At 40.0% G+C, this 13,431-nt stretch overlaps 1 protein-coding gene across 3 annotated transcripts in view; it reads left to right on the top strand.

The window, feature by feature from the left end:
- Positions 1 to 11,628, top strand: part of rttn (rotatin) — a 39,705-nt gene extending 28,077 nt beyond the window's left edge. For all 3 annotated transcript variants that reach the window (XM_064333120.1, XM_064333119.1, XM_064333121.1), the window contains exons 42-50: positions 128 to 225; positions 456 to 533; positions 2,479 to 2,605; positions 6,463 to 6,656; positions 6,972 to 7,239; positions 9,440 to 9,543; positions 9,905 to 9,974; positions 10,136 to 10,841; positions 11,489 to 11,628. In XM_064333120.1, coding sequence (XP_064189190.1) covers positions 128 to 225; positions 456 to 533; positions 2,479 to 2,605; positions 6,463 to 6,656; positions 6,972 to 7,239; positions 9,440 to 9,543; positions 9,905 to 9,974; positions 10,136 to 10,218 — 1,022 coding nt within the window. In that variant the 3' untranslated portion in view covers positions 10,219 to 10,841; positions 11,489 to 11,628. The remainder of the gene's footprint in view (positions 1 to 127; positions 226 to 455; positions 534 to 2,478; positions 2,606 to 6,462; positions 6,657 to 6,971; positions 7,240 to 9,439; positions 9,544 to 9,904; positions 9,975 to 10,135; positions 10,842 to 11,488) is intronic.
- The last annotated feature ends 1,803 nt before the right edge of the window (positions 11,629 to 13,431 follow it).

Genomic DNA, 13,431 nt, shown 5'->3' with positions numbered 1-13,431 from the left:
TGGGTATTTTAGTGTATTAAAACCTTCACGTTATGTGAAAAAAGTTAAGTGAAAAGTAGAATTATTAAAAAGATTTCTAAGCTTTAAGAGTTGTCTGTGAACTGAAAGTGGTTGTTCTGTCTATTAGCTGGCCTGATTGACAGTTCTGTGGAGCAAATGAAGCACACCTATACTCAGCTCCATCTTGAGTCCCTCAAACCTGGAAAAGCTTCTCAAAGGAAAAAGGTATGTATTGCAGTATTAAATGTTAAATGGTTTAGACTGGATATTTTTTTAAGTTACTGTTCTATGTGACAGATGCCAGTTTTCTCTTACATTGTCAGCAATGCAAGACTTAATTTTGTAATTTGAAATGAAAGAAATGGCCTCGGTATTTGGCTAGGTTACTGTGGGTTTGGCTGCACGTTGTGTGGTTGCGTTTGACATACTGAATGTTGTTGTTCATGCACCAACAGGAAGAGAGCTGCATGAGAGAATTAAAGATGATTTTGCAGATACTCAGAAACTGCCTTTATAATCATGATGAATGCAAAGTAAGTATTCAGATATTTTCTCCTGAAGAAATACTGATATTTTCTAATGTATTTCTGGTTAAAAATGGCCATCTATTTTGCATTTGTGATCTGTGTTGACATATCTACTAGGGGTGTGCAGAGACGTCATTATCTGTATCTGTATTCGGATAGAAGACAGGAAGTGGGCGAAAGAGCACATTGTCCATCTAGAAGTTCTATCTTCAAGAATAATGTGCTCTTTTAATTGTTCTCACCACACCATAACTCAAAATACAAGCCTATTTTTCTTCAATATTTACAAACAATACAAGGGTTAACAAACTTTTTATGGTTTTAAAGTACATCTAAAACTACTTTTTAGCTCTTGCAAACTGCTATTCCTTATATCAAGAGCTTGTCAGAGCTAAAAGATAGATTTATATATTTAAAAGAAAAAAAACGTTTCTCAAGAGGTTATGTTTTCATAGTCTTAAACTTTTTCGCCTTTCCTACACACCCCCCCCCCCCCTTCAGACACCCACCACCACACCAATAGATCAATTCCACAGGAAACACTGTATATATATAAATGGAAAGATTCTGTTTTGCATTGGAAATAGAAAACTAGTTTATCAGTAAGATCAATATAGAAAAATGTCCTTCATGTTGAAATGGGAAAGTATGATATCAATGCATTAACTAATTCCAATGATGCCGATGCTACCTGTTGCGTTCCACAGGGCCTTTCCTTGATGTGGTTAGCCGTTACTCGCAGTTCACCAGGGAAACGTGAATGACCACTTTACAACAGTAATTACATAACAGTAATACATGAACTTTTTTTTCCTGTTTTATTTTTTTATTTTCCCCCCTACTGAACTAAGTTTGGATAGACTGCAAACCATCTGATGTCCTAATATTTTCCCTTGGTGGCAACTGTTAGCCTACCATGAAAATCTGGATTGTATTTTGTGTTCATTTGATAGCCAAGACCTATGGCTGATATATACAGCATGTTACATCTTAAACGGATGAATATTGACTGAAATACAAGGTAAAACGTTTCGTAAAATATTTCGACTGGATTTTTTTTTTAATGGAGGAAATAACACATACAGCTAAAACTACAGGTTCTAAGCTTCATTTTGATGTATAGGTTGCGGGGGTTTGAAAGAAATCCAGCTGCCATGCTAGGCTTGTGTCTCGCAAGCTCCCGCAACTCCTCGATGCGAGAGTTTCCCTGAGTGATATCCGGGAACGGTCAGCTCTTCAGCCCGCTGCCTGCTTTGCGCTGACTCGGTGGATGCGACTACAGAATATAGCGATCACTTTTCAATAATGTGTACATTGTGTAGTAAATGAAACGACTAGTTAGTGAAATCAAAGTCCTATGTTGCAAAAAGAATGGGCATTTTTATCTTGTGGCCATCCACAATGATATGAATCGATTTGAAGAAACATAATGGCTGACGCACAGAACTTATTTATTAAACGTTTTGCAGCGCAGTGGCTCAAAGTTTGTTGGTGTGTGTACCGGAGTTCCAGATACAGCTAGCAGCCGTGCGTAACCCTCCCCCCCTCCTCTCTCTCTCTCTCTCTCTCTCTCTCTCTGCCCCATAACGTTAGATAGAGGCTATGAGAACTCGACATGGAGCTGACTTTTTTTTTTCCCCCCCGAATCCGAATAATAACGAGCAACTTCGGGTAGAAGAAATATCTGTTTCCATCGCATTATTTGTGCTTTCCCGAATACAGTATTAAAATTCGGATACATCCCTAATATCTACTGTACAACGTTCTGTGGCTTGGAAAATTGCATACAGTATTTGAATTATTGAATGGGATTACCAGCAGCCATTTTAAATTTTATTTTTTAAATGGTTGTTAATGTTCACATTATTCATACTCATGTTGTTAATGAGTTTTGCAGAAAGCCACACCCTCCTCCCAGTGAGTGACAGTTCTCATTTCTGTGACCACCCAGACCGCAGCCTCCGACTCTCGCCTGGCGCACGCGGTACACGCCCTCTGGCCCTGGCTTCTGCAGGACGACCGCGCCATGGAGGCCGCGCTGGAGCTGCTCTGCGTCTACACCGCCAACTGTACCGCAGGTGAGCTTTAAACGAGCCGCCGGTCCGGGGGGAATGAACCCGCGTCGCAACCGCAGCGCGGTCTCGCCTCTCCTCGCACACCCAGCGTTCGGTGGGGATGTAATGGCGTCACGCCTCGCCTGAGAGAGCCATTGTTCCCGCCGCGGCCCGTTCGCGGCCCGCCTCGCCGCTCCCTATTCGCCAGACGGGCAGCCACAATGGGAGCTATGGCATCATTGCTGCGGGGGCTCGCTTCACTGTGCGTTGATTGTAAAGCACAGGCATAGTCAGTGCTGGAGCATAATGGCCATGTCTGTTTACTTACAGTAAGTGCCGGTCCTAGGTTATGGTCTGGTTGCTCAAGTCCAGTGAAAATGGATTTTAAGATGCAGTTGTATTTTTCCAGGTATGATAAAAATTTAATGCATTTTAAGACACTGGAATTCCAAATACCACCATTCCTGCAGAATGACCCCCTAACAATGTGTTACTTACTTCAGTAGCTATAGACCAGGAATCAGCAACTCACGGTCCTCGAGGGCAGAGACCTGTTGGTTTTCCACCCTCCCTTTGCCTGGGAGTCAGGTGTGAAGACAGTCTGGCCAATCAGTAGCACTAATTACCCGGGAGAAAAGAAAACCAGGGCTGGATTTGGATTTGAGGGCCAGAGTTGATGATCCCTGCTATAGACTAATTCTGGCTCAAAATGTAACCCTTCAATAAATATTTAAATTGTTCAATTTATTTATTTACATTTTTTTTGCCATGCATTACATTTTTTATGACCTGCATCTTAATGCACTGTAGTGGTCTCTTTAAATACTTGGCAATTAAGCCGAACCGGCAGTCCCCACCTAAGCCGTATTTTTAGCCCAAAAAAACCCTGAGGCAGGCCCGAACGAGCATTGTTCACACAGGACTATATATATAGTTTTAGATCTTTTTCACCCACTGAGTTTTTTGAAACTATATTTGAGTTTATGGAAAGTTACTCGCAGGCAGATAAGGCAGGAAGTGGCTACACCTGTGCCTGTTTGAGATCATACCTCACAAATGCTATCTGCTTGCTGTAGTTCACATTGTGAAACAATTTCAAGTTCTTTGTGTAGTTTGAATGAACTGCTACCTGGCAGTTTGACAGTTTAAAGTTTATTGAACTGCTTTCAAAGGTATTATGAAAAATGGCATGTGTTATGAGGAGACGTGTAGGGTGTATGTGGCAGTCATAGCTAAGAACTAAACATTATTTGTGTTATCCTGTAAAATATATCATTGATTGAAGGATTGTTATGAGACTCATGTAAATGCACAGCAAGCACAAATGTGGTGTTTTGGTATGTTGTGGTCATGGGCCGAAAGAGGAGAACGTGCAGGGCACCACAGCTCAAGAGCGGCAGGGCAGGCACGTTATGATACACCTGACTGCAGGTGAATTATACAGTGGAGCGGTAAAAAGTGATTAGAGGTGAGGATGCGCCCCACAGTCTGGTACTGAATCTGGACCATGGCCGGTAGCTACACTGGCTGATGCGTAATTGGCCACAGCCCTGCCCAGGAAGGGAGGGATTCTGGTTGGAATCTTATGAAAGACCTTCCCACTCTGCTGGGATGTTATTTTTTTTAATTTATGGACCACAACTGTGTGGTAGCCACTACTTTGCATATACAAAGGAGCCTCTGAGATACGAACACTCAAGCAATAGGGTCTTCGTGAATTGAAATGATCTTAACGGACACATTATTGTGGCATTTCTTTGAGAACCACACTTATTTTGTAGCAATACAGCTTTAAGCTGGTAGCAAAAAAAAAAAAAAAAAAATGTTGTTGCAATGTCAGAAAAAGATATATGTGTACATTGTAGATAAGCTGAAAGCTGTTGACAAAGAAAAATGGTAGATTGAATGATACTGAGGCGAGGCTGTGAGTTTAAAGCAAACTAAAGTTGACTGCTGTGTTTTGGAAGACAGCGTGTCAGTAAGGGAACATTTAAAGAGGAACATTGAAAGAGGTGCTAATGAATAAATGCATCCCTGATTATGTCAAACAACAGATTAAGTGCTCGTTTTACGCACAAATGGGTACATGCACGTAGGCTGCTTCATTATGCCTTCTCTAGGAAACTCACACCCCTCAAATCCTCATTGTTTGTAGAGAGACTCCACCATTACAGAGGTAGAGGCGTGTTTCCAGCTTCCTCTGAATGGAAAGTGTCTGTTATTTGTGGCGATATCAAAGAGAATCTATGCGTATTGTATAATAAGGCGTTTGCAGAGGTGCAATTCTGCAAGCTGGTTTTGGATTTGTGCTCTATTTGGTTTCTACTGAACCTCAGGATAAAATTGCAATAAGTGAAGGCCTATGTTAGGTTTACATTAGATGACATCAAGAATACTCTTCACTTTGGCTCATCGCATGATGGAGATTATTTAGAGCCTTAGGAAAACCCTGCTTCGGCCAGACGGACTTGAATATGCCTGATGGAGATTAGATAATGCTTTGGCACAACGTTATCTTTGAATATCAATGATGAGATTAATATTGCACATTTGCACCAGAACGTATTTATTCCTGTTGAAAATGATCAATGAATGAATACCTTTGTACTATTGGTGCTGGACACCTTTTGATAATCACTGGTGTTATATAAGTGGTAAATTACTTTATTAATTAAGTTATCAATAAAGTAATTTAATTCAGTTGTAATCACATTATATTGTAACTGCGTATGATTCTCAACAAAGGGTAGATTTGGAGGAAACTCTGACGTACAGGAAACGTCTAAAAATAGGTACTGAGTGGGAGCAGGGCCCCTTTTAAACACTTAAATATGTTGTTGTAGTAATCATCTAAAATACCCCTATTTTATACCAGTAACTTCCTGGACAAACATTTTAAATAGACAACAAGCATGCAAGTTTTGAAACTACAGTGTTAAATCCATATTGGAATATTTGGAGAGGATACCACTTATTGGGGAAAAAGTGCAATAATATGAAGTAGAATCCAAAAAAAAAATGAGTTCCCCGGGTAAGCATACACAGTCTGGGTTTAGTGACAACAATGCACTGTAAAGTCAAGCTGACACGCTGTATGACTGGGCTACTATAGAGACAGTGGATTTGAGATTGAGACTGACACAACACACAAATTTTGAAGTTAGAGAAGCAATACCTTGCCGTTGCCATTGGTCAGTGTTGCTACCATTTGCAATTATAAAGCCCTGAGCATTTCTCCAGGTTTCCCATTGTTTCCTGTCAGGCTGCTCGGTTATTTCCACTTGCAGTTAGCACATTTCTGTTGCTTGCTGTGGTGGGTACAGATCAGATAACCTTTTTCACAAAAAGAATAATTTGTGGTGCATTACATTAGTTTACTATTTTCTGTTATGTTTTGTTAAGTTTTTAATTGACTGTTGGTAATTCCTTGTACGTTCAGACTCTGACTAGGCAATGATGACTAGGAATTGGCAACTGAAATTCTCTTGCAGTCTGTAGGTACAGCTGTACAGATAGGTACCCGTTACCCACAGCCGTGTAAGGTAAAATTGGAAGCTGTTTTTAACGTGCACCTGTCAATTTTGTGTCTATTTGTGGTTATTGACTTGCGTATTGTTAATAAAATTGCTTTGTAGTTGTTCATGACAGTTGTGTGGCTCTTCAGAATAGCCATTCATAGAAAGACATTTAAACATTTAAAGATCTGGGTGTAGGTTACTGTACAATGTCCGCTCACAAAGATGCCCAAAAATTCACCCTGTTGATTTTATCCCAGCTCCAGAGCGGGAAATGTGATCTGTTTTTAATCGGCCCGTTATTTAAATTCAGTCCGTAGTGCGCCCGTGACACACTTTGATGATTTGTGTACTTTGTTCCTGAAGCTTGCAGCTCGCTGTGCTGGAGTAATGCTGGGCAGGGCCCTTTCCCCAGAGGTCCTACAAACAGCTCTTTGATGCACAGTGTCATGAAGCTGGCCTCCCACGTAGCCGCTGAAAACAGCCCCGTCCAGCGCCTGGCTTTTTCCCTGCTCTCCAACCTTGCCATATCCCGTGACTGTAAAGGGGTTCTGCAGAAGGTAAGCGGTCACCTGGAGAGCTCGTCAGCTTGCCAGAACGCTCCTCTTCTTCAGTAGCGCATGTCCTTAGGTGTTTCAGATAGTGAAGGTTTTTAAATGAATTGGCTAGCTAGCATTGCAGACAGTTGATATTACTCCACAAGCTTTCCAGTCTCCAAAAGCTTTTAGTTTATGAACATCCAGGCACTTAGGAAAAGCAGTTGGTTCATATCAGCAATCCGCTGGACTTTGTCACTCACTTCTTACTTGCCATTCCAGAGGGCATGAACACAGCTTGAGAACAAGATAATCTGATTTAACTCTTTCCTTTTCTAGAGCAATTTTCTGCAGTATTTCCTGTCAATACCACTACCAAAACCAGGGTCAAAGAGCCCTAACCCATCAGTGAGTTTGTGGTTGAAGCTTCTGCTGAATATGTCCTTTGGCGAAGATGGTCAGCAGACCATACTGAAGATAAATGGCAGTTTGGAACTGCTGACAGAGATGTCACAGTACAAACACAACGGCAACAGACCAGCTGCCCTGCTCATTCTGCACAATATCTGCTTCAGTTCTGCCAATAAACCGAAAATCTTGGCTAGTGGTAAGTGTGTTGAAAATGCTACACTAAGGCTATTCGGAGTCACTATAACATTTATAATCTCATGTATTCTGATGTGTTAATTTTATGGGAGTTTATGTCTTTTTACTGGACATAACTTATTGTTCTTTAAAAAAAATGTCATAGTCAGAATGTGGCAGTCTGTTGGGCAGTGTTGTGTGGACCTAGGAAATGTTGCATTAGATGGCTGTAAGTGTGAAAGCTATTTCTGAAGAACTGACATTGATGTTTATGCAGGAAATGTGGTGTTTGCTTTGGTCTGACGTGTGAAGCCATGTGCTTAAGGGCTAAATGTCAGCTTACTATCAAGATCCTCTGTTTACCTTGTTTTATGTGCTGTACTTGCTGACGAAGATAGTCAGCAAGTACAGTCATGGTAAAAAGAAAGTACACGCTCCTTCATTCTATGTTTTTATTTATCAGGGCCTAAATAACAATTGTGTGGTCCTCACCAACTTCTATAAACAAAAAAATAACCTCAGGTGACAACAAAAAAACACAACCGATTTCAACATGTAGTCATTGTTTCCCAAAAGTAAACCAACATTCAGAAACCAGGTGGGAAAAAATAAGTACACCCTATAATTCAGTAACACGTAGAACCACCTTTAGCAACAATAACTTGAAATAAATGTTTTCTGTAGGAGTTTATCAGTCTCTCACATCGTTTTGGAGAAAGTTTGGCCTACTCTTCTTTACAACATTGCTTCAGTTCATTGATGTTTGTGGGCATTCGTTTATGCACAGCTCTCTTAAGATCCCGCCACAGCATCTCGATGGGGTTGAGGTCTGGACTTTGACTTGGCCATTCCAACACTTTTTTTCTTCTTTAGCCATTCAGATGTCGATTTGCTGGTGTGCTTGGGATCATTGTCCTGTTGCATGACCCAATTTCGGCCCAGCTTGAGCTGCTGGACAGATGGCCTAACATTTGTCTCAAGAATATTCTGGTATAAAGTGGAGTTCATCGTTGTCTGAATGACTGCAAGTTTCCCAGGTCCTGTGGCTGCATAACAAACCCAAATTATCACCCCTCCACCAGCATGCTTGACAGTTTGTATGAGGTGTTTGTGGTGATACGCTGTGTTTGGTTCTCGCCAAACATGGCGCTGTGCATGATGACCAAACATCTCCACTTTGGTCTCATCAGTCCAAAGGATATAGTTCCAGAACTTTTGTGGTTTGTTCAGAGGCAATTTTGCAAACCTAAGTCGTGCTGCCATATTATTTTTGGAGAGCTTTTTCCTAGCCGCCCTTCCATGAAAGCCATACTTGTTCAGTCTTGTTCTAATTATGCTATCATGAACATAAAGATTTAATGTGCTTACAGAGGCCTGTAGGTCACGTGATGTAGCTCTTGGGTTTTTCTTTATATCTCTAACCATTAAACGGTCTGACCTCGGACTGAATTTGCTGGGACACCCACTCCTGGGGAGATTAGCAACCGTCTTGAAGGCTCTCCATTTGTAAACAATCCTTCTCACTGAAGAATGGTGAATTTCAAATTGTCTGGAGATGGCCTTTTAACCCTTCCCAGATCGATGAGCTACAACAGTTGCTTCTCTGAGGTCATGGCTGATGTCCTTTTGTCTTGGCATGATGTAGACACACACCTGAGTGCTCCAGAACACTGCCAAAAGTTCTGCTTTTATAGAGGTAGTCACACTTGATTGTGTGATTAACTAATCTTGTGCATTCGATTAGTGACACCTGGCTGCTAATTACTCTCTTAGTGATTTCTGAAGTAGGAAGGGTGTACTTATTTTTTCCCACCTGTTTTTGGGATGTTGGTTTACTTTTGGGAAACAATGACTACATATTGAAATCTGCTGTGTTTTTTTGTTGTCATCTGAGGTTATTTTTTTTGTTTATAGAAGTTGGTGAAGACCACACAATTGTTATTGAGGCCCTGATAAATAAAAACAGAATTGAAGGAGGGTGTACTTTCTTTTTACCATGACTGTAATTGCATTTTTGCCAATAAAATCATAACCACTGGTTTTAAAAATGATTACCTGTAAAATCTTTGTCAATGCTTATTACATTTTCCAGCCATACGTGTCACCATATAGCTTATTAACACACAGGGGAACCTTTTGTCATAATTATGTGAATTAAAAAAAAAAGTAATGTAAGTTGGATGCTGTTATATTTGTAAGAGTAAATGTAAGTTCTCTTTCAGATAAATCTGTTGAGGTGTTGGTGTCCTGTCTGGAGAGCAAACTGCCGGACATCCGTGCAGTAGGAGCATCAGCGCTGTGGGCACTATTACACAATAATCAGAAGGTAGCTACAGGCCGTCAGTAGCATACTGTGCATTCCTGGTGTATTAAAGACTTTCTGTCTATATGCCGTTTAATTATGGATTTCAGATGGATTTATTTTCTTTCTTTTAAGTTTGGAAATGTAAACCGTATGGAGTCAAATGTGTTACTAAAAATAGGGAATCAATTTATATTTCATGGTGTTCATAAACATATATAGTGTTGTCATGAAATGCTGAATAACATGCTTTTTCCTTAACTTTTGTTATGTAGAAATGCAGTATTATGAAAAGCTCTAAAATAATGTATGAGGTTTATGCAGCTTACTTGCTGTATGTAGTTGTATCAAACCAAGCACACCTGTGTTTGCTTCTTTTTCCAAGGCAAAGGTGACTTTGAAGTGTCCCTCTGTCAGAGCTAAAGTTGATGAAGCGTATGCCTCAGCCAAAAAAGGTACGTGAAACCACCCAGTGTCATTATTTAAGTCACCATGAACATTTCCGTGATATGAATGTTTGATATCATATATAATTCTATGCTTGGGTCTGCCATGTATCCATTCAATGGCATACATCAGTCTGTTGTATGTGACGGTGCCTTTTATTTATTTACAGAAGCAGAGGAGAACAAAGACGAAGCCTTGAACTCTTACCTACTGAAGTGCCTGGCAAAGCTGGCTCATCTGTTGAATAACTGAATGTTCTAAGCTGTGACTGTGATATATGAACTGAGAATATAATTTTTATAACGTGCTTTTTATATTTTATATTAGGGTTTCATAGACCTTTTGCTTTTTAAATAAAGTGTATATTAGTATTTATATATTTTTTAATGATATTGTTTATCGAATTGTTTAGTTTTTATGTTAAATAAAGTGTGGGATAAAAAACTTCTGTCTCATTTTTAAAAAAACAACATGCTTTCTCGGGGAAAGAAGTGACTCACTTAATGAAAAATGATATTAGTAAATGAACTTTGTTTCATTAGCGCAATTTCCAAGAGGCGGTAAATAATTATTTGGGTCATATGCATACGCCCATTGACACTGTAAACATCTAAGAATTTCTGTGGCCTGGGGATGGCACTGTAGAATGCTCCATCTGACGCACACTGAGGAGCTCGTGTGCAGAAAATGGGCCGTCAGTGTGGCTGAAGTGCCGTTCTGTAGTGCTTTCAAACAGGAAGTGCTGGTTGAAGCTCCTCGCTCATCAATGCTGCATTCATTCCTTCTGGCCTGCCGTGAGTGGAGTAAGATGAAGAAAATACAAAAGGATTGCTGGTACTTCATGGTACCTCTGATTCTGCTTGGTTCGACCAGAGGTAAACTCCTTACTTGTATTGTTTTTTGGCTTATTTCTTAAAAACAGGAAGAAAGTGAAAAAACTACTGTATGTTGTGTGAAATTACAAGTTTGGTTAGGGTTTCACTTTCATACACATTATTCAAAGTTCAGTCTTGTGTAATATATACTTGTATGTTTACCATAAGCCTGTTGTACCTTTACTGAATTTATTTTCATATTTACTGAATTATGTATTTAATATTTACGATTTTACTGAAATTGTGTGAAGTGATAGTTCAACATAGGTTTTCAGTTGCTGCATATTAAATAGTTATACCTCACTTCATTGTATGTCTGTGGTGATAATGTAAAGGAAATATTTTTTGTTTCTTTTTAACAGTATAGTTTCCAACTAATACATGGTCCCTTTGATATTTATTTTGTTTTGTAATCATTTTTATTGTAAAATTTCAGTTTCATGCAATATGCTGTTATTCTAATATGGAATAATATACTAGAATACATTTAGTATTATTTAAATAGTTATTGAGATGTGATATGTTTTTTTCTTTGAAATAATTTTAGTGCCACTGCTGGTTTGTAAATTTAGTTCTAAAATGTTTATTTATTTATTGTTTTTTAGAGTAAATATCTTTAAAGTTGTTACAAAAAATTAATTTTTCAGATGCCTTCTCAGCAAAACCTGCAGACTCCATCGTGAAACTAGAGCAGAGTATAACTCTGGAATGCCTATGTCCTTGGAGTGGAAACCTCAGCATGATAGCCTGGGTGAAGATGCCAGAAAAAAAGAAAGTAGCTGTTTTTCACCCGGAGTTTGGTGTTGTGACTTCTGGTGAATACAAAGAAAGAGTGGAGTTCCTGAGGTCATCCAAAATGGATGGAAGCATTTCCATCCATAACACCACGTCCAGTGACACTGGCCTCTACCAGTGCTCCATCCAGACGTTCCCAAAGGGATCATGGACCAAACACATACTTGTGGAACACAGAGGTAGAACAAAGCCTTATTGACTCCCTTATTGAAATGTTTTCTCACTCAGCATTGTATGCTAATGCCCTCTCCAATAATAACCCCACTTTGTTCCCAACTTTGTTTTTCAGTGGACATGAATCTGAGTATGGCGGACCCTAATGTTGTTGAAAAGGGTCGTACTTTCCTACTGAGGTGCAACTATGTGGATAAGGGGTCGGTCTACCAAATGACCTTTGAGAAGGTCAGTGGGAAACGCATCGACACAATAGCCCTGTGTAGCAAGGAGGAGGGCAAGGTGGAGGAGTGCTTCTTGGGAGCGGACTACAAGTCGAGAGCACTGGTCAACTGCAGTGACGCACTGGGCGTCAGCCTGATGCTGGTGAACATAATGGAGGAGGACAGCGGGGTTTACCGTTGCCACTTCAGCGCTAATGCCAGTGGGCAGACCACCACGTTCTCGCTCACCGTGTCGACAGAGGGTGAGCGAACCCGCCTACCTTCAGCGGTGTCATTGTGACTGCGTTAGCTGATCTCGTCAAATGCTAGCAATACATTTGAATCCGTTCAAAGTTCACTGCTTCATTTGTTATGTTCATTAATTTGTATTGAACCAACTTTTGTCTATGATATATATAATTTAGTGTATTGTGGTGAGTTACAATCAAGTTTTGAGGAACAAGACCCACAATCAAAATGTCAAGGTGCAGTAACTATGCAGGAAGACACACTGAAACTGTAGTGACACATCTGGAGTGAAGTTTCATGTCACAATTCAGGACTGCATCGAGAAAGTTCACAGGATGTGGCAAATCAGTCTGAATTCCTGCCTTTGTGTCAAGCACGTGGTGTGTCTTGGTGGCTCAGGCAGATGCTCGGAGCCTCATTTGGGTGAATATAAAGACATTAATGCAAATCTGACCCTTCAGACCACACCAGTGACTCCAGAAAAACGTCAACTTCAGAAATGTGACTGTAGCTAGAGCCAACAATCCTAAAGAGTTTATCCCTATTGTGGTTGCAATCTTTGTTTAGAAATTCTGAAAGAGTAACCAAAATAAATATTCTGCATTTACAATTTTTTATATTATGTCAGTTTACTTTTTGGCTGGACCGCAACAGCGGGGCCAGCCCTACAAACGCTAATGTCTGTGACTGAGTGAGTGATGAAGTTACACCATTGGTCGGCCGGATCACATGTGTTAGGTCCAGCCATATACTAGGTTTTAACCTGGTCTTATATAACTTGCTGTGCTTATATTTAATTGTTAATATCATTCTATGAAAGGCGAGGCAAAGATACACGTGACATGGAAATACCCAATATCCAACGTGCTTCTTTTTTCTCCCATAACAGGTACTCCTAATACTTCTCTCAAGATACACATGTACATGTACATGTACGTCGGAGGTGGAGTATTAGCACTTATTTTAATGATCATGGCAATCACATTGATTTGTTGGCACAAGTAAGTTTTCGTTTATCTATTGCATTTTGTAGCAGTTCATAGTAATAATAATAATTGTTGTTCCTTATTAGTGGCACTGACATTTGTTGTAGTGGACTACCGGCAGGTGATGTGACATCTCCAACATTTATCTTTTTTAAATATAGTATGTGAATTATATTGTTCAGA

The sequence above is a fragment of the Anguilla rostrata genome, chromosome 4, assembly GCF_018555375.3.
Source record: "Anguilla rostrata isolate EN2019 chromosome 4, ASM1855537v3, whole genome shotgun sequence".
Lineage (NCBI taxonomy): Eukaryota > Metazoa > Chordata > Actinopteri > Anguilliformes > Anguillidae > Anguilla > Anguilla rostrata.
The sequence above is the reverse complement of the archived record's forward strand: the minus strand, read 5'-3'. Positions and strand labels throughout refer to the sequence as shown.